Source organism: Daphnia magna, linkage group LG10 (assembly GCF_020631705.1).
Source record: "Daphnia magna isolate NIES linkage group LG10, ASM2063170v1.1, whole genome shotgun sequence".
Classification (NCBI taxonomy): domain Eukaryota; kingdom Metazoa; phylum Arthropoda; class Branchiopoda; order Diplostraca; family Daphniidae; genus Daphnia; species Daphnia magna.
In genome coordinates, this window is record NC_059191.1 from 2,079,616 (window position 1) to 2,101,053 (window position 21,438).

The 21,438-nt window shown below is 39.6% G+C and overlaps 1 protein-coding gene, 2 long non-coding RNA genes and 1 pseudogene across 9 annotated transcripts; 2 read left to right on the forward strand and 2 right to left on the reverse strand.

Annotated features, from left to right (window-relative positions):
* Positions 1–698: 698 nt before the first annotated feature.
* On the forward strand, positions 699–2,967 carry LOC116932383. 5 transcript variants are annotated; one of them, XR_006651921.1, is made up of 6 exons: positions 699–805; positions 868–1,543; positions 1,610–1,734; positions 1,831–1,987; positions 2,048–2,185; positions 2,257–2,967. It is a non-coding gene; the product is annotated as an uncharacterized LOC116932383 (long non-coding RNA). The 5 variants fall into 5 exon arrangements; XR_006651924.1 differs by lacking the exon at positions 699–805 and having other exon boundaries at positions 835–1,254; positions 1,319–1,543; XR_006651925.1 differs by lacking the exon at positions 699–805 and having other exon boundaries at positions 835–1,205; positions 1,319–1,543.
* Positions 2,968–3,351: 384 nt separating this feature from the next.
* On the reverse strand, positions 3,352–4,899 carry LOC116932384. 2 transcript variants are annotated; one of them, XR_004399536.2, is made up of 6 exons: positions 4,841–4,899; positions 4,444–4,775; positions 4,312–4,383; positions 4,161–4,203; positions 4,020–4,100; positions 3,352–3,929 (listed from the first exon to the last, which is right to left on the reverse strand). It is a non-coding gene; the product is annotated as an uncharacterized LOC116932384 (long non-coding RNA). The 2 variants fall into 2 exon arrangements; XR_006651813.1 differs by having other exon boundaries at positions 4,444–4,738; positions 4,841–4,898.
* A 1,077-nt stretch (positions 4,900–5,976) lies between these two features.
* On the reverse strand, positions 5,977–8,174 carry LOC116932415 (annotated as a pseudogene).
* A 5,858-nt stretch (positions 8,175–14,032) lies between these two features.
* LOC116932386 (beta-1,3-glucosyltransferase) lies at positions 14,033–19,218 on the forward strand. 2 transcript variants are annotated; one of them, XM_032940184.2, is made up of 11 exons: positions 14,033–14,185; positions 16,010–16,160; positions 16,299–16,527; positions 16,617–16,725; positions 16,959–17,095; positions 17,190–17,358; positions 17,430–17,565; positions 17,633–17,789; positions 17,866–17,978; positions 18,067–18,218; positions 18,308–19,218. In XM_032940184.2, the coding sequence occupies exons 2-11, from the start codon at positions 16,142–16,144 to the stop codon at positions 18,560–18,562; spliced, it is 1,476 nt and encodes a 491-aa protein (XP_032796075.2). In that variant the 5' UTR covers positions 14,033–14,185; positions 16,010–16,141; the 3' UTR covers positions 18,563–19,218. The 2 variants fall into 2 exon arrangements, with proteins under 2 accessions (XP_032796075.2, XP_032796074.2); XM_032940183.2 differs by having other exon boundaries at positions 14,058–14,215.
* The last annotated feature ends 2,220 nt before the right edge of the window (positions 19,219–21,438 follow it).

A 21,438-nucleotide genomic window follows, 5' to 3' on the forward strand; every position in this document is an offset into this window, starting at 1 on the left:
TCCGATTTTGATATAATCTGCGAGAAACTCGTTTTTCGGACAACTCATAGAATTCGAAAAAAATCCCACGGAATAATCAAAATTGAACGTTGATTTTGATTAAGTTGTTGGTTTTCTCGTTAAACCACCTGTAAAAAAACCAAACAAAGTGCTGCCCTTTTTAAAACTTAGTTTTGGGGTTTTTCTGATTCCAAGTGTTTGCTACTCTGGATCCGTTTAATCCAAAAATCGATAAATTGAGTGGAAAACTAATATTTTATTCGGGATAAGCTTCTCATTTTGTTGGTAATAGGTTAAGTTTTATTGAATTCCAAGTCAACATTCTAAGCCGAATTTTAATACAGTAAGTCGGTCATAAAATGTCGGGCTTAATTAATGAAGTAAAACTAGATATCTTATCAATAGATGGCGTGTTCAGCGGAGGGATACTAAATATTCATTGCGTTCCGTTTAAAAAATTTTTTTGGCTACTGGTTAATACACTGAAATTTACGGAACGCCGTTTGATCCATTTTTTTGATAGACAACTCTTATCGCTAGCTGATCGTTTATGTAGCAAATAAATAACTAACTAGCATGGCCGTCTAACCGTAAAAAATGACAGTAATAGGAGGGATTTGAATAGACCACGCCTTCAACGGAGGAGGAGTCCACTACATATTGAATTTATCGATCGATTGTTAGAACTATTTCGATCGCTACTGTACAGTCAATGGCGGCATGGCAGCGACGCTCATTGTAACTTGGAAGTGGATGCATGTGCGACTTGATGTGGCGTTGCATGTAGGAGGCCCCGTTGGTAATGGTAAGCGTATTAATAAATTAGGCTATGTAAGGCAATTAGTTCTGCTATAATATCTCACTTAGTTCGCAGACTGGTCATTTGATGATACGTGTGCACACTGCACAGTGGTAGTGCTTGGGGGCCTCAAGAGGGAATCGCAGAACATAGCCATAGAGCTAAAAGTCATAGAAGATTTTTAAAATTGCTATTTGATTTTGTGTTGTATCAGCAGTAGTATGTCCTTCAACAATCTGTTATGTCTAACCTTGGAATTAGTCTCATGTGACTAAGTCAACCAAATGGGGCAACAACAATTTTGTTTAAGATGACTCTTGAGGCAGAAAGCTTTTCCTGCTTCTTACGAAAAGGGACATTGGATGCCTGAATGTCTAATACCAACCAAGGGTCATTGCAAAGATAGGTAAAAGATATATCAATATAGATTATACTCTGAGTGATGGTGACATATGGTAAAAAGATAGAGCAGTATGAATATTTGCTGCATCATTTACTTCTATTATTAATATCTTCAAGGTATCTTACTGACTTCTATTGGTTCTCTTTGTGGAAAGAATATCTTGAGTGCGAGAATTGGATCACAATTGACTAGATGTTTTACTATTTAAATGAGTTTATCACAAAGAATTTGTTACTCATTCATGTTCTGTCTCTGTAATGTGGGTAGAATAATCGAAATGTCGTGGTAGGAATTCGCGAGAGATATGCCTATAGGGTTTCCCTATTGACATACTGATACAGGTCTGTTTTCAGTAAGTGTATCAGCAAGAATGTTATACTGAAGTATATTTAATTTCTTTAATGTAGATTCACCATGGTAATGGATTTGAAGAGGACTTTGATGGAGTTTTGGTATTAAAAAAATACAAGTACATGATCGTTGGAAGGGCAACCGAAGAGTTCCGGATCCTTTTACTATCGCACATATTATGGTATTTTTACAAAATCATTGAAGTGCTTATCTGGACCCCCTTGTTTTCTGTGGCCTCGTTTCCCCTTGACTTATATTATTTTCTTTAACCCTTCAGTGCGTGTAAGACTAAAGGCTCAAAGAAGAAGAATGATTCAAAAATTGTGGGAGAGAATCATCAAAGAAACCACAATGTGTAAATGCGTCACATCCGGGAAATTAATACTGCAGTAACCAGAGCAATACAAAAATTGGCACCAACTCGTACATATCAGGTAGACTTATCCCATTCGAAAGCATTCGGAAAAACAGATATGTAGAAAAGTTTTGTGTAGATTTTGCCGCAACGCATTCAAGAATGGAGCTTAACACCTTTCAGGGCTGAAGAAAATGAAAAAAAAGAATTAGAAAAAAATTTTTGGCAGCAAAACAAACCGCGGGAAGCTCAGGAAGAGCTGGATCTTAAAGAAAAGGTTTTACTTAGTCTTGAATTTTCTTCATTTTTACGTTTTTTACTTATGATGATATGTATTACTTGTTCTAGTGCTCAAAAGGAACTAGATAGCCCCAGCAAAGGCTAAAAAAATGTATGGTTTACATAAACCTACATGACGAAGCAGTTAAAGTAGGCGAAAGCGAATCGAGTGCGTCACTCGCGGCCGTCAGTCCCGCCAGCTATTCCAGTTCACGTGGCTTCGGACTTAGGATGGCTGCTGAAACGAACGTTTCTCTTCTTGAAATTATACCACCGATTCCGTGTGTTTTGAGTTACATCTTGTGAATTCAATCAATGCAGAGTTGTTCAAGGTATTATGGCAAAAATTCATGTTAAAGAAACAACGTACCGCTTAAATATTTTAAATTTTTTGAGGAGGAACATGGCTTGGCTTTGCCAGCACGTTTTTTTTTTTTTTCTCCGTTTGCCTGTTAAACCCATTTTGTTGCAATGGTGATACGTAAAAAGAGTAGTTCTTTATAATCTTTTTCTCTATCTAAATCTCTTAGATTCTTGGAGGTGTCATCATGTGATGTTAGAATTAATTATTAATAGTTTAAGTTTTTTATATTTTGCTTTCAGGTCTTTGGGATATACCTGATGTACTGTGGTGGCCGTAAAATCATTCAATGACTTGGTTCAATCCAGGACTTGGATTTTTCGATAGTGGTTTACAGTTTTATTTTACAGAGATCTTGGAGGTACCTGATGTGGTTCTTTGGCGTTGGAGTCATAGTAAATAAAACATATCCAGTATCATTCTTGTGTTTGTTGTATTATTACCTCATTCAACGGAAACAAAGGAGTTAAGAAGGTAATGGTTAATTCCTTTTGTGATGCCACCATGCGAAGTTAGTTTATTTCAGTCATTTTTTTCCCTTTTTTTTGCTAAGTGATTACACTTGAAGTCAAATGGAACAAAGAAAACAATTTATTCATTGATTTTTCACCGACTGTGAAATCTATTGAAATAAGTACTAGTGGCTAGATGACCTGGACCGAATGAAATAGGTTGGGAAAACATGATAATCTAAGTTTATCTTTGATTTGCATAAATTCGAATAAGGTAAAATGAAATGAACACGAAGAATAAATTAAAATTGAAATTGTTTTTATTGTCCCACCTCCTCCCAACAATTCCACCACTATTTTACATAACAATAAATATACACACATATTTACATTAACATTCATACACTTAACTTAAGTTAACCCGTTGGCTGCCAGGCCACGCAACCCGTAGGTTGCTTAAAGTACAGTAACTAAGCATCGCGTCTTAAGGATCGCGAACAAGGTGGGACTTGTCCGAAGACAAGTCCGGGCTGACATGGTGACGGAATCCATTACAGGGAATGCACACCCTCAGGAATCCGCCACCGCATCGACAAAGAGAAGTCCCTACTGGTGCATTGCCTAAGGCGCCTTGCGGCGAAGGCCATTGCGGCCGGTCCCTACAAGCTACCAAAAAAAATGGGACGCAAACGGGGTGGCAGCCAACGGGTTAACTTAAACATAACAATGCAAAATTCGAGACAATACCAGAGCGACGATCCACGATGAATTCCGTACGTGAAGGGGGAAGGAGAAGCCGGCGACGAGATGATGGCGTAGACAAAGACGGCGAAGACGACGAGACGTAGATGAAGGCGAAGATGTCAACGGAGACAACGATGAGGGGAAGTCGTAGACAAAAACGACAGGAAGACGAAGAAAATATAGTTCTAATTAGATTAAATGAGACAAAAAAAGAAGTAAGTGATTTTGAGCGGAAAATGGCATTTTCTGAAAAAACGATGAAAAACACAACTTACGTGTGTGGTCCACTGGGGGCGAAACTACCGAAATTGTTAAAACGGCAGTGTTGTACGGAAGGAAGATGAATATTTGCAGTCCTGTCACAGAAGTTTTTCTTACAACACAACAATGCTCCATAACGTAGAAACTTAAAATACCAAAAATATGGAGATGTTGTTAAAGCCTATCCATGTGAGCTGGCTAAGTAACGGTGAGAAGAACAGCAGGATTAACAATGAAGATTTTCCGTTTATACAACAAAGATTTATTAAAAATGAGAAATCCAGATAATCCACCAAATTAAAATACCATGGAAAGGCAATGATGATGAACCTTATTCAATGTTGGCATTCAGCAGACTATGGAGAGAGGAAGAGAAGCCTGTGTATAGAAAATTGTTACAGATGTGTGTAGTGGAAGATAAGTAATGTTCTGAAATACCACAATGAAGAACTGAAGGGTATGGATGATGGTTGACTAATCAGAGAAACATGGAAATCTGGATACCTGGGATGCTGAGGACTGATGGTTAGCAACACAAAGTAGATAAAGACTCTGTCGTTGACTGACGAGAGAACACATCACTAAGCTTAAACAAAAGGCTTGAGGTCCATTAACAGTACTTCAACTGGATGGTGATCTTCATGTAAGGAATAGTGGCCTTCTTAAAGTGTCAGGATCCCTTGTGGTACATTGATAGCAGGAATGCAGGCTGCTGGTTCAGCAGCTGGCATAGCTGACAAGGCGAAACACCCCCACATACAAAAAGCAATCTATTTCAAGGGTTTCCTTTTCAAACATACCCAACGATAGCAATACTGAATAGATAAAAACATACCGTAAATTTTTTGACGAAAAATCCTTTGAAACACATAGCAGGGTAACGTAACAAACACCCATTTAACTTGTCACTCATAATCTTCATCATAGACGCACATCAACGCCATCTAGAGTTTCCACCTAGCACCAAAAATTCTATTTTACTTTGAATGTTGAAATAAGTACAATACTTGCTTTTAAGTACTTGAATTTTGCTAATCTCTGATAGCTGAATTCCAATTTTAGGCATTACATCCTAGAATATTAACTACTAGTTGCAGCACGAAACGCTAACATTTGTAGGTAAAACTGTCGTAGCTCGTAGGGTCAGCCTGTAGTGCTGAAAGCAAGAAAAACACTGAATAATAGCTACCTGCTACCACACCCTAACGCATGCGAGAAAAGTATTTGAAATTGTTAACAATACAGCTCATTTTTTACTTTTTTCAGATTGTCACGAAAATTTTCCGGAAGTAACCGGAAGTAGCCAATATCTCCGTAAATAGTGATCCCATAACGAAACGAGTAGGATTTTCGTGATCCTTATTAAATTTGGGTTGGGAATGACTTGTTTTTATCCAAAAGTCGCATTTGACCAAAATCGCGATTTTTCTTGAATTTTTTTTTGAAATTTGCGATTTTTGACAATTTTGGGGTATTTTGATTTGATACATGGATTCGACTTCAAATTGGACGAGGATCACGAAAATGTGAATCTTTTTTCTGGCAGACCAACAAATAAGGAGTTATTTGGCATTTTTAAACCGGAAGTAAACCGGAAGTCAAAATTCCGGATATATAAAAAATGAACTTTGTTCTCCTTTAAATGGTTAACAAGATTTTGATAGGTGTAAAAGTAAACTGTTGTTAATAAAAGCTATGTGGTGTTTTAAAAGTTCTAAAAGTACAATTTCAGTTCTGACACCTAAATAAACTTGAATCGAAAAATCATACATTTAAAACGATTAAACCCCTTACTTACTTGGTATTTAGTGAAAACCTGCAACCGAAATATGACAGTACTCGTCAAAACAATGTTTTGGGTTCTACTAGTAGGCTTATCTGGCTGGATGCAGCTAGACTGCGCAAGGCCCTTTCAATGTTTCGTCTGCTCACGAACTGCAGCGTATGCGTGAAGGAAAATGACATGAGGAATTATAGTTTTATACTTTTATTACCCTCCACTTATCCATGTATTGGTATTCTTCGTGGATTAACCTACAAATATCATCAATCCATCCCCCTGAAAAGTGAAGAACACCTCTGTGTCTTGACCTTGTTAATTTCTGAAACAGTTAATACGGCTTCAACCATCTTGTCTACAACCTAATAAGCGGTATCCATGTTTACAGCCAGATCTATAAAAAAATGTACCCACATTTTACGTACCTCTTGGGGCAAATGGGTATCAGGAATTGCAGGAAGTCCAGTCATAAAAATCTGAGAAAAGAATGATCGAAAAACGACTGATCACTGGCATGATGGAATGCGTAGACTCGAATCGCAATCAAAGTGAAAGGGATCAAGTCGATTGGCATCTGCGCTAGCTTTTTATAGCAATCCGACCGAATCCCGTAATATTTTATTTGACAAATAATACGCTTCCCTCAAGATCGCCAAAATGTTACTCGTTAAGTAGGTAGGTGTGTAACGTCTGTCACCGATTCACGCACAGCCTCTCCGAATATCTAGTAAACACAATTGACATTATGGCACACACGCTGTATTAAGCGGGCGTAGGTGGCTAGATCATTCCAGTTTGGTTGTGTCTGATCAGAGCTCAGTTCTACGCAATAGCTAAAAGTTCGGCAATCTCCCTGCAAGGAAGAACCATCTTTATAAAATTCCGCCAACTAAACGTCTGAATTGCGAAATTACCTTAACACGAACAATGCGAATAGACAGTAGCGTGGCAACTTACTGGTTGCGTCTGGACAGTTCCTCTAGAACAAGACGCTCTTCTTCCGACGACGCGATTTCAATCCGATTGAGCTAGGCATGTTCCTTAGCTGCCATGTTAGCATAATCGACCATCAAACAAATCAGCATTTGCGTCTCAACGAAATCAGCTTCCATAAACAGTTCTTCGGCATAAATGATTTGAATTGACAAACCGTGACCAGTCAACGGATGACGTTCCAGTAATTCTGTAATTAGACCCAGTTCGTGACCTAAGACCTTACTTCATCTTTATGGAAGTCTGCTGGGAAAAATTGCGAAAACAGTAAAGATCTTACTGGAATGCCACAACGCAATTACCATTAAGAGGTTCTACTACAAAGCCATAAATGCGCAACTGATGAACCATTTCGGAATCGTTATGATGAGTCTTTGTGGCATCAGCGCGCGAAGAAGCCATAAGCGAAGCGGACTCAATTAAATCTGCTCTCAAAGCAACTGCAATATTTTCCTAATATATGATGACATTGAATATTAGGCAATATAATACATGTAACAACAAAAAAGAGAAGTTTGATACCTGTTCGAGAATCAGATTATCTCAAGTGACATTTACATCGTTAGCCGTTCTATCTACCGTTTTGACATACATATCGCCAAAAATTACACGTTTTTCTTCCGGATTTACAGTCCGACACAACGACAAAGTTTGGCGACCATGCACGTTGGTGGAAGCATCGTAGAAAGTCAATCTTGCTTTAACAACCAGAAACAATTCGAAACATCAAATCTGATCGCTGGTATGACAATAGAAATGAGAAGCCACTGTCTGGAAAAGAACTCGGTCATAGAACAAGAATTATAAACCATAGAATTTGAGATGTGACAGGACGACGTATCAATTAATCTCGTATCAAATTTTGGCCTATTATAAGATTCTGAACGGTCCAGAAAAGTTTCTCAAATTACCCGAAGGTTGAGTCCGACTAGCTGTAAACTAGTGACGACTTGCACGGATTCGTCTTTACGCAGGAACCCGTTATCGGTATGAATGTCATGCACTCGCGACGAGTCGTCACTCTGCAGAAGTGCTTTAAGGAGAAGGACAGCACAAACGGCGGAATCGAATCCGCCGCTTACCAGTATGAGCCCGAACTTACTACGTCCGGCCGGACGTATGGATACACTGCTGCTCGCATTTCTCCAATGTGAAAACTCCTTGCAATCCACAGATGTCGAACAAGAAGTTATGCAACATTTTTCGTCCTGTAATTTTACACCAGCCATTAAGATCAATGTTTCGCACTCAATGGAAAGGAAACCAACATACCGTTTTCATTAAAATCAACTTCAGGATGGAACTGGACTCCATAAAGATGGCGTTCAGTATCAGCAATGGTGGAAATAATGTGACGTGAATATTTTGCAATGCAACGCAACTCTTCGGCATGCGGTCATTGGAGCCCCCAACAATGCCCCTACTATACGTAGGGGCATTCGTTCATTCGTTCATTCGTCGCATTCATTCGTTAGGGGTATCCGCTGCGTAAACTGAGTTGGGGCCTGTTCAAAAGTAATGTAAAATTCATTTTCGGCTCAACCATTTCATTAACTTGACCCTGAGAATATGTTTACACTTCCATGTTTTCTTAAGTTAAGTGTAACAATATCATTAAATAAAAAAGCCAATGAAAATTTTTCTGATTGGTTTTTGTTTTCAATGTTTAACTCCTGAAATTAAAGTACCCTTGTTGAAGCATAAGGGCAGCTGGGGTTTTGAAGGCTAGAATATCAGGTTTTACACATTGTTCTCTGACTCTGCAATCAATAACCTAAAATGTAAATTTTTTAATCAATACATTTTTTATATCAACTATCCATGGGTGTCTGCCTGGGAAGCTGAAGATTGTGGAATCAATCTCCACTTGTGAAAACAATTGGCAATAGAAGCGGAGGGCCTGTGTCGTGTAGGCATACGACACCAGCCACCCCCTCCCCCTCTTAAGATAATTCAAGTACGGGGGGGGGAAGGGAGGGGGCAAATATTGATTTACTTTAATTTAGTATTCGTTTGTTACATTACACGTATCGCTATCGTACACGCTATCGCCATCTGTTGAGAGGAATATCGTTAAAAACGGAGTCGGTGGTTACGTTACAAACAAATTGCTAAAAATTAACACAACATACAAACAATAGTAGCAGCAAGATTCGATGTTCCAAAACTAGAAATAAAAAAATCATAAAATTAGCTCACAAATGGCTGAAATAACAACGTTCAACTAAATCACTGACAAGGGGATTAAAGAAATTAAATATGCTTCAGTATAACATTTTTGCTGTTACACTTACTGAAAACAGACCTGTATCAGTATGTCAATAGTGAAACCCTATTGGCATATCTCTCGCGAATTCCTACCACGACATTGCGATTATTCTACCTACATTACAGAGACAGAACATGAATGAGTAAAAAATTCTTTGTGATAAACTCATTTAAATAGTAAAACATCTAGTCAATTGTGATCCAATTCTCGCACTCAAGATATTCTTTCCACAAAGAAAACCAATAGAAGTCAGTAAGATACCTTGAAGATATTAATAATAGAAGTAAATGATGCAGCAAATATTCATACTGCTCTATCTTTTTACCATATGTCACCATCACTCAGAGTATAATCTATATTGATATATCTTTTACCTATCTTTGCAATGACCCTTGGTTGGTATTAGACATTAAGGGATCCAATGTCCCTTTTCGTAAGAAGCAGGAAAAGCTTTCTGCCTCAAGAGTCATCTTAAACAAAATTGTTGTTGACCTGTTTGGTTGACTTAGTCACATGAGACTCATTCCAAGGTTGGACATAACAGATTGTTGAAGGACATACTACTGCTGAAACAACACAAAATCAAATAGCAATTTTAAAAATCTTCTATGACTTTTACCTCTATGGCTATGTTCTGCGATTCCCTCTTGAGGAACCCAAGCACTACCACTGTGCACACGTATCATCAAATGACCAGTCTGCGAACTAAGTGAGATATTATGGCAGAACTAATTGCCTTACATACCCTAATTTATTAATACGCTTACCATTACCAACGGGGCCTCCTACATGCAACGCCACATCAAGTCGCACATGCATCCACTTCCAAGTTACAATGCGCGTCGCCGCCATGCCGCCATTGACTCTACAGTAGCGATCGAAATAGTTCTAACAATCGATCGATAAATTCAATATGTAGTGGACTCCTCCTCCGTTGAAGGCGTGGTCTATTCAAATCCCTCCTATTACTGTCATTTTTTACCGTTAGAGTTAGCTATTTATTTGCTACATAAACGATCAGCTAGCGATAAGAGTTGTCTATAAAAAAATTGGATCAAACGGCGTTCCGTAAATTTCAGTGTATTAACCAGTAGCCAAAAAAATTTTTTAAACGGAACGCAATGAACATTTAGTATCCCTCCGCTGAACACGTCATCTATTGATAAGATATCTAGTTTTACTTCATTAATTAAGCCCGACATTTTATGACCGACTTACTGTATTAAAATTCGGCTTAGAATGTTGACTTGGAATTCAATAAAACTTAACCTATTACAAACAAAATGAGAAGCTTATCCCGAATAAAATATTAGTTTTCCACTCAATTAATCGATTTTTGGATTAAACAGATCCAGAGTAGCAAACACTTGGAATCAGAAAAACCCCAAAATTAAGTTTTAAATAGGGCAGCACTTTTTTTACAGGTGGAACGAGAAAACCAACAATTAATCAAACAATTTTTTCATTTGAAATTAAAAGTCGATTGCCAATCGACTTTTAACAACACTTTTTTAATTTAACGTAGCCAAATTAGAAATTTGGCTAAAAATGAAAAAGTGGGAAGGGTATAGCTTTGTCAAACTCTGCAAAAAACGATATATCTTTGAATTTGACAAAAATAACACATCATAATCAACATTGAACACCGATTTCGATTAAGTGATTGGTTTTCTAGTGAAATCAGTCGTTAAAAAAATTAAAGAAAATTGCTGTTAGCGCCCTAACTTTATTTTTGTTTTTTACGTTTAATTCAAAAAGGGTTAAACTTATTGAAAAATAAACTTGATATCCGTGATTTTCATTCAATTCGAAATCGAAATCATGTACAGTACCTACCAAAAGTCTTTGGAAGCCTGAGAGAACCTTATGCAAAAACGCCGTTTTTGCGGTTCTCTCAGTGCCACAATTTTCACCCAAATGGTACAATTTTTTGTGTGTACGTTCTCATAAATAGTGAGAACGTCCCAAATTTTTTCAAGAATTTTATTTTAATGGGAAGGGTGGGTGAAAATTCGATGAAAAAGTCTTTAGAAAGCCGAGAGGACCTTATGCAAATAAGGTCACTTTGGCTTTTTTTTAAAACAAACAGCTAGGGCTACGAAGACGCAAAAGGGCTTAAAAAAAAGAGCTACGTTAGTTCTACATGCAGCCTAATTTTCAGATTTTTTTCTTTTTCTTCAACGGTTTTAGAGTAGGTTAAAAAACGAAAATATGGAAATTCCTTTTTTGCGGCATCAACCAGAGTTGCCGAATTCTTAGAAACCCTTGGTTTTTTTTCCCTACAGTTTTACCAGAGTAAAAGAATCCTATATATATAATAGAATACTATATATATATATACTAGAGTAATAGAATACTATGTATAATATATATAGTATTCTATTACTCTGGTAAAACTGTAGGAAAAAAAACAAAGGGTTTCTAAGAATTCGGCAACTTCGGTTGATGCCGCAAAAAGGGATTTCCATAATTTCGTTTTTTAACCACCTGTAGAATCGTTGGATAAAAAGAAAAAAATCTGAAAATTAGGCTGCAGGTAGAACTAACGTAGTTCTTTTTTTTAAGCCCTTTTGCGTCTTCGTAGCCCTAGTTGTTTGTTTTAAAAAAAAAGCCAAAGTGACCTCATTTGCATAAGGTCCTCTCGGCTTTCTAAAGACTTTTTCATCGAATTTTCACCCACCCTTCCCATTAAAATAAAATTCTGGAAAAATTTAAGGACGTTCTCACTATTTATGAGAACGTACACACAAAAAATTGTACCATTTGGGTGAAGATTGTGGCACTGAGAGAACCGCAAAAACGGCGTTTTTGCATATGGTTCTCTCAGGCTTCCAAAGACTTCTGGTAGGTACTGTAGTTTAAGCAAAATTTGAAAGTAGACCAAAAATGAAAGCAGGCTGTTCGCTGCCGTGTTGCCGTCACTAAGGTAGCAGACGAAAAGTTCCTTGTTGCTATGTTGCTATGTTGCACAATCTGTAACAAGAAGAAGTCGATGAGCGAGCCCTATTTTCCTTGTCCAAGTCCAACAACCAACACAGTCTTCACCAGTGAACTGATACTGATCCGATTCCGTGTCGTTAAAAAACGGATTTTTTGAGGGCCGTAGAACGGATTGGTTTCCGTTCTCTAACGCTAGAGTCGCATGAAGGCAATAACGTTATGCCTACCCTCTAGCGCCTCTAGCTGATTCATAATCGGATTCGTTTCAGTTAACCGATTTTTGACAAAGCAGCGCGTTGTTCAAATCAGTGAGCGGACCCGTTTCCGTTCACAGATCCGTTTCAGTTTATTATCAACTTGTTTTTATAATAAGAAGCGCTAAATAATAAAAACGCTAAATAATTCCCGCCATCGTGCTCGACGGCGATTGGTTGATTAATTTTTACATATTCGGGAAACAAAACCTTATTTCTAACATTTCCGTGGGCATCAGCGTAATCTTTGTGATCTGAGAATCACGAAAATGGTATACTATTTAATTGATTTTATCAAAGATAAGTAATCGAACAGTTAGCTTAAAGTTTGGGTGTGTAAGCTCAGCCCCCCTCCTCTTTAAGTCTGAAAATGGAATAATAATAATCTGAAAAAGAATAAAGCGGTAGGCTGCATAGCATTAGGCCTGTGCGCGTGAAAAAGCGTTCGCGTGAAAAAGCGTTCGCGTGAAAAAGCGTTCGCGTGAATCATACGGGCATAGACAGAAAAGTGATTGTTTTTCAATTCATATTCGGATTCAGCGTACAAAGTTGAATACAGACTATAAATTTTAATATTATCGAAGGTAGTTTGTATAGTATAATATGCGTTTGCGTGATAAAGTGTTTGGCGTGAATTACACGTACATGCCTTTATAACGGATTGTTTTTTAATTCAGATATAAATTCAGCGTAAAAAGTTAAATAAATGCTATTAATTTTAATGTTATCGAAGGTAATTTGCATTGAGTAATATGCGCCAGCGTGAAAAAGCGTTCGGCGTGAATTACACGGATATAGATAGAAAAGTGATTGTTTTTGAAATCATATTTGAATTCAGCGTAAAAAGTTGAATAAATGCTATTAATTTTATTGTTATCGAAGGTAGTTAGCATTGAGTAATATGCGCCAGCGTGAAAAAGCGTTCGGGCGTGAATTACACGGATATAGATAGAATCACGCAAACGCATATTATACTATACAAACTACCTTCGATAATATTAAAATTTATAGTCTGTATTCAACTTTGTACGCTGAATCCGAATATGAATTGAAAAACAATCACTTTTCTGTCTATGCCCGTATGATTCACGCGAACGCTTTTTCACGCGAACGCTTTTTCACGCGAACGCTTTTTCACGCGCACAGGCCTAATGCTATGCAGCCTACCGCTTTATTCTTTTTCAGATTATTATTATTCCATTTTCAGACTTAAAGAGGAGGGGGGGCTGAGCTTACACACCCAAACTTTAAGCTAACTGTTCGATTACTTATCTTTGATAAAATCAATTAAATAGTATACCATTTTCGTGATTCTCAGATCACAAAGATTACGCTGATGCCCACGGAAATGTTAGAAATAAGGTTTTGTTTCCCGAATATGTAAAAATTAATCAACCAATCGCCGTCGAGCACGATGGCGGGAATTATTTAGCGTTTTTATTATTTAGCGCTTCTTATTATAAAAACAAGTTGATAATAAACTGAAACGGATCTGTGAACGGAAACGGGTCCGCTCACTGATTTGAACAACGCGCTGCTTTGTCAAAAATCGGTTAACTGAAACGAATCCGATTATGAATCAGCTAGAGGCGCTAGAGGGTAGGCATAACGTTATTGCCTTCATGCGACTCTAGCGTTAGAGAACGGAAACCAATCCGTTCTACGGCCCTCAAAAAATCCGTTTTTTAACGACACGGAATCGGATCAGTATCAGTTCACTGGTGAAGACTGTGTTGCAACAACAGTCAACAGATGGCCAGAAGTGTTTCCTTTATTCCTAACATCAGTTGCTTGTTGTTTTTTTTTTTGGCTCAATAAACAAGAAAGAAAACACCGTCTGCTGTTTTATTCTATCATTTGTTGTTTGTTTATTAAAGCTAGGTTCTTCAGAATTAAAAGAAAGAAAGCAAACAACAAAACAATTCAAGTGCCTACTTGAAAACGGTAGGGAATTCTACATTTTACTCCGACTCGGTAAGACGCGGTCATCTTGCAGTAGTTATTCCTGTAGTTTATTTCCCGTAGTCATTTAATGTTTTGTATTGTTGTGTTAGTTAGCATTTATTTCAAATTAGATTTGATTGAACAAGGGGATTTTTTATTGATGAAATTTTCCTGTTTATGAGAAAGTTGTCCTTTAACTGTAGGACAAAGGCATTTACTTTGGCAGTGTAATGCATGTTGTGGGCCATTCAACAAATCTTACTGTGGTTTCCGTGTACATCAGACCAGATATCCCCTGGTTGCTACTATTGTTTGTTCGGCACCATAAGAATTACAATTTTGCATGATGACCTACTCATATAACTCAAAGCCAATGATTTTATGGCTAGTTTGACAGTGATTATTGATCAGTGTTTCACAATCCACTAAGCATGTCAACACACAGTCATGATTGTTTTACTGGAAGTCACATGACAAAACTGTGCAGTCTTGCTTAAAGCAAAATATGTAGACCCAAGTTACGGTGGCAAGCAGCATTAATCTTTACCTAAACATAAAATTGTGATTTGTGTAAGCTCCTAAATTTCGCGCCTGATATATTTTTCAATTGGCAATATAGAACATAAGCAAAGGGTGTGAAAACACACTTGTACTTGTCCCAGACAAAACCAAGCCACAATTCTAATTTTTAAAAGTAGAGGAGATAAAAAGGGGGAAAAAAAAACTCGGGGAAATCATTGCATCTAGTGGTTGAATGTGTTCATTTCATCCTGCCCGGGAACATAAATTATTGCATAGAGTCAGTAGCTGATTCTAGGGACGCACGAAAAAGTGACATTCCTCGCACTCTTGAGAAAAGATAGAAACCGCCACGGAAAAGAACAATGTCATTGCATATAGTAGTATGGTCAAAAGAAAGTGGCCATATAGAAAGGATGTGGTAGAAATAGAGAAAACGGATTCATCTGTCTTGTCATACAGTGGACACGAGTCGAGCTCTCCGTAATGGTTGAGGCGGAGTAGCAAGTTGCTGTTTAGACAGTCAAGCGGAATGGATAGCAAGCGACCATATCCCGTCTCCCTCCCCCCAACTCATCCATCTTGCACCAGTCCGCATGACTGCTACCGCTGTGATAGAGTGGATGGTGGTCTTCTTCCGTCGTGGTCAAATCAATAAGAGAATAGGAACAAAACATAAATAAAAAGAGAGCAACAAAATTGGCCCTGAGAGAAAGAAAAAAAAAAAAGATTTTTCTTTTCCTTCCGTCGTCTTTGATTCACTTGTGTCGTTCTCTGTCACGGAAACGTCGACCCGAACCCTTGGGTACGCTGCTACAGAATTTTAAAAGAAAACAAAAAATAAAATGCCGGGCTTTTTGCTAAAATATTTATGTCGGTTGCAGTGGCCTGCTAGACGTTTATTTGTATAAATGGTTTTTGAAAAGACATACGCAGCTCGCAAAGAGCGACAAAGCGACTAGATCGAGTTGGTCTATAAATCTCACAGCGTGGACATTGTAAACAAGACCATTTAGTTCCATCCTGCCTCGCAAACCTCCAAAGAGATGGACGAAAGTGCACAAGAGCTTGTTATGTGCTGTAGCGCAGTAATTGGATTATTTAGTTCCATGTAGACGCAATGTCGAGTGTTTCTGACGTGCTCGTTTAGCCCGTGTGTATTTCCTTTGTACGTTGTGTCTGCCATGATTGATGGTTATATTTTGTTTTTTAATTTTCTTTTGTCTTTGTTGCCTGTACTGTTTCGCACGATTCGTCGTTTTGCACCGTTCTTGCGTGCGTTTCTTCCTATTTTTCGCCCTGGAGAGCGCATGTGCCTCACGCTGCCGCAGTGTCTACATTGAATTTGGACAGCTGGGATGCGTGTGAGCGCTTTTGCCTGTTAGTGCTGGTAGATGTTGGGTTGACACTTGATCGAATTCCGGCTCGCACGAGGAAATGATCGACATATGGTTCGGTTAGTAAACTTCGACGCAAGTACAGTTCCATGTTCCCTTTCGTGTCATGTTGACATATTCGTAGTCCTTTCCCATTTTTCCACCTGGTGTTTTTCAATGGAATCCTTTCCCGTTTTTTTTTTTCTTCTTATTTTTAGGTGTCTTTTTATGTTTTCTACTCGCACCTGTATCGGTGGCGGAGGCTGTCAGAGCAGATCAGATAGTGTTGGTGATATTGAGAGGAGTGACGGGCCCACCCGTGTCGGAATTGCGCCGTGAAATCACCCGCCAGTTTGATGGTTCCAGCCCTGTCATACCATCTATTCATGTCGTTCCTGGTGACTTGTACGTCAAAGGAGCTTGGACGCTTTTGCCTCTTTTTCCAAAGTAATTCGTGCCACGTGTTCTGAACAAACATGACAGCGGATTCGAATGAGAGCTACAATTTCGTTTTGCCTGTCTTCTCGGTTCGCCAGGTTGGTGGAATTCCATCCGAATGCGACGTGGCTAGTTATTCTACAAGAAACGACCCGAATAAATTGGGCCGAATTGGTCGATTTGACGCAACGCTTCGATCCCGATAAAGTAATTGGTTCTTTTGCGTGCGCATCGAAATACCCAAGCAATTACTAATCCATCAGTCGATCTGTACCTAAACCGCATTGGGACGGGATATATTTTTAATTGTATTTTTAAAATTGAAAGACATAGTCGGTTGTACCATAATGGCAACGCCCGTAGGTTGTCAACCGCCATCGCGTCCATAAAGCCCTTTACACACAAAAAGAAATCTCGTTTTTATGTAAATCTTTTATCAGGAATGGTTTATCGGGCGCGAGCTCTTCGACAAAGAGCCGACTATCGTACATCATTTTGCCTTCCATCATGATCCATCAGCATTCAAATATCCCCTTGGAGAGACGGGCATCCTTTTGAGCTGGCCAGCTGTCAAACGGTACGGCTATTTTGGTTGTGTGTCTGACTCACCCGACTTTGAATTCGTCAATCGTCTTTTGGCCAACGGTCATCTTAACTCTTGTTTATTGCAGGGTCCACTCGCGGATAGCTCGCCAACAGCTGCCCAGAGATTTCTCCATCGATGCCCAACATGAACTAGCTGTCTACCTAATGGAGGGTGTCAATATGACTCGTTCGTCAGCCTTGTGTCTACGTCCAGGACCCGGCTGTGCCACATGGATCCAGCCGTTTGAGCCCTGCGTAAGTTCATCGTAATCTTGTCCAATCGAATGCTAATACAATTAACGTGGCACTGAATAAAACGAATACAGGGGACGCGTGTAGATGCTGACGACTTGTTCTTTGCAGTCAAAACGTGGTCAAAGTTCCATACGGATCGAGTACCCATTGTTCAGAGAACTTGGGCTCGCCAAGTGCATCAACTCGTCTTCTTCAGCGATGTAGCCGGTAACGTCTTTGAATGAAACAGACAGGAATTACATTCACAACCATAAAAGGAATGTTTTAATCACAGATGAGAGAATCCCCACCATATCGTTGGGCGTGCCCAACACCGAGAGCGGCCACTGCTCCAAGACGATGGCCATAATTGACCACCTGCATGAACGGATGGCCTCGATAGAGCCCAGTCTCCGTTGGTATGTCATAGCAGATGATGATTCCATAATAGGGTAAGGTTCTAGCTTGTAAACCCTGTCGTACTTACCTTAACTGCAGTCGATATTTATCACCTCTCTTGTCTTATAGGGTTCGAAAGCTGCGGGAATTCTTAACGTGTCACGATCCGTCGCAGCCGCTTCTTATCGGGCAAAGGTACGGCTATGCAAGTGGGCACAATTACGGATACGATTACATTACGGGTACGTACAGAAAACGATTGGGTTGTAACCCCCTACCGGCACACACACTTCTAATGTCGTAGTTTATGACCCTATTTCATTGGCGCAGGTGGCGGAGGCATGGTACTAAGTCGAACTGCCCTTCAACTGATAGCGGCCAATTGCCGTTGTCCCGCACCCGATACCCCCGACGATATGTGGCTGGGTGCGTGTAGCGAATCCCTCGGCATTTCCATCGTACATTTCTCCGGATTCCATCAGGTTGTTTGACGTTTATTGCTCTCTCCCATTGAAGTGAAAGACGATCAATGTTATTTTTGCTTTTTTTTTTTTTTGAAACAAAAATCCAGGCCAGACCGGATGACTATCCGATGGAGCTGTTACACACGCAATTTGTTATTTCCTTCCATAAACACTGGATGCACGATCCTGTACAAGTGTACGAAACATGGTTCGCTGATGAAGATGATTTTTCAATTTCCTCACCTGTCGATGGTGACGATGGCTGTTCCGTGATGGATCCATCGCAGCATTGTCAGGTGAAGCAACAGCCCGCCGAGTTGTTTCAGAGCACCAGCATAGAAAGACTACCTGATGAATTGTGACATATCTCGTTGCTCTTGTTCCGTGCAATAGGTTTCCGTGGATCGCGCAATCATTTCCCCTTTCGTACGGTGCATCCGTTTTGATTTGACCTTTCGTTTTCTACTTGTTGAATTGCCCAAACAAATCCACAAAGAAATCGAGAAAACTAAAAACCTTTCCCTAAATTTTATCCCATTGATTTTGATTTTTATTTGTTTTTCAAAAGAAACCCAAATGCTTTGAATGCCAATGGGTTTTTGTCTGCAATTTCATTTTCAAATGCCTTGTTGACTCATACGAGATACGGATAGTGGTGGAGCTTTTGTGCTTATAGAAACACGATAAACTTAGTTTGGTTGCAAAGGAAAAAAATCGAAATAGCGTCCGTTAGCGTGTGGCCAAAGTTTACATTCAAAGCTTTCAACACGACTCGCTTCTGTTTAGGTTCATTCTGCGCCGTTGTGTTTTGTTTCGGATGTCCTCGTCCTTAGTTCTCGGGGAGAAAGAACACGAAAAGGCACCCAAGAAATCCGACCTATTTTTATATAGTGCACCAGCATTGCACAATTGTGTCCGGTCATTCGCAAGCTTTTTACCTGAATTTCACATTTCACTATGACCAAGTTGCCCTTGCATTGCTTACGCCAAGGGTTAAAAATAAACTTGTTTTCTTTTTTCTATGCGTAACTCGTTTGATTGGACTTTTGTTTTCTTTTTTCTTTCTTACCTCTCGTGCATTTTGATCGCACGATATATGTCCAGGAGGGTCGATGAGGCCAAAAAGGAATTCAATCGGGTGAGAACAAGGAGAATGACAGGGAGAGACCACCTGGAAGAGGATGAGGAGCCGCCAGTCACGATGAACGCATCGTTCCAACAGGCTCGCAAAAAAAGGGCCAGTTGGAAGAAAGAAATAAAGAAAGAAAGAAAAATACGTAGAGGGAGCGGATTCGTGAGAGCAAAAACGATTTGTATGGTGGTCACGTTGAGCGTGGCATCGCAGCGTCGAAATTTATTTCTTGGATAACTATTGGCTTCTTGGAGGTTAGGTCGTGATGAATCACGTTTCTCCAAAGTTCTCGCAGTACTGACGGCGTGAATTTTGCTTGACCAGTCACCAACCACCTACAAGTTGGAACATCAGCTAATGAATTCCCGTCCGCGTTAACTCTTTACCCTTTCCGCTGACACAGGGCCGCTCCCATCCTCGTTCGTTTGCCATTGAATGCGTTTCAAGAATTTGAAATGTTTATGGTCCGTTTGTTCTGCTACCTCCATCCATACCCAAAACGTATTGAGAGGCACGTCTTGAATGCCTTCGTCAACTATCTAGATCACAACTGTGTCCTCGTTGACACGGCTGCGTGGTGAACGATGACACTTCATCGGAACGAACAGCATTCGTAGTATATAGCAGGAGAAAGCGCTGGCCATTGATTTGATTTGGATCGCTTAAAATACCTTAGTAGTAACAAGAAAGAGAACATTTGGAATATTCATCAACAGTATAGATAATCAACATCTTGTCGAAACAGAGAGAAGTGGCTGTTTCTGGGTTCACCACGTTTTAAGATGCGACTCGTGTTGCTAAGCCTCCGGGTCACCGGCGCACACGATCATTCCTGCGTGAGAATCAACGTAGGGCACAAATGTTGGGCAAGGAAAAAAGTGGCTAGCTTAGCAACAAGCCAATGAGGATAAAACAGCTCAAGTTCGATTTGTTGTTGTTGTTGTTTTTGTGTTTCTTTTCTTCTTTATCACAATCTCTGTCCACCTCTGGGGCTTTCGGTTGGACAGCTGCTGGACCCGTAAAAATATTTCAACGAGACCAGTTCTTGGCGATCTTTATGGGGGGTCAATAAGTCTTCGTCGTTCCATGTCGCATTATTTACTTGGCTATGGTTGTGTTTTGTTTTTTTCTAGGGACGCTCGGGCATATATATAGTGACTTATAGCGCCTCGAAGGGACGGACGGGAAAACCAAACAAAAATCTAAAGAAAATCACGATGACTGTTGATGGATGCCCGTTCTGCAGCGGCTGTTGATGTACTGGCCAAGGCCAGTTGTAGGCTCGACAGCACACACACACACACACACACCAAACAAAAAATACGAGGCCTCCTCCACTACTGATAAGCTGTCAGACGTACTACCAACAGACTATCAGAAAGAATCTTTTTTGAGAGAGAGAGAGACGGCTTACGAGATAAAAAATAAAAAAAAAAATAGAGGGAAAACGGGCCATCAATAGGTTATTATACTGCATACGAGAAAGAAGGAAAAAAAACAGGGTCGTGAGTCGATTGCCACCTCTCCAAGTAAGGGTCTTGCCTTAATGGTATACTTGAAAGGGTATACGATGGCCCGGCTGCGCTGGACAGTTTGGCGGCTGTGGGAACCCTTGGAGCAGTTGGGCGCCAACCAGTCTGCCATCACCGCCAAGCAGATGTTCCTCATCTTTCCTTCTGTGTCTTTCTTTTTTTCACCTCGTGCTTAGTCTCCTTCTTGGTATTTTTCTTTCGAAATTTTTCCTGTCTCTCTTTCTCTTTTTGCCGTCCCTGTAAAAGGGCATGGATAAAGGGTTTCTTAAAAAAAAAAAAAGGATTTTTAAAATCTGGCTTCACGTCAATGCTGTATGACGGCCAAGACCCCGAAAGTTAAGCTGACGTCATTGATCTAGAAATACGTCTGATTTATATAAACACATTTTAGATTTTGATTTCCACTAGAGTCTCCTTTTCTTGCCCCATCTTTTTATTTCTTTCACTCCTCCATTTGCTATTTTTATTGAACGAACCTATAACCTCTTCCGAAATTCTCTTTTTCTATTTTTATAACCGTATCGAAATTGTGCTGACCGTACTGCAATCGTCCCGACCGGAACACGTATGTGTG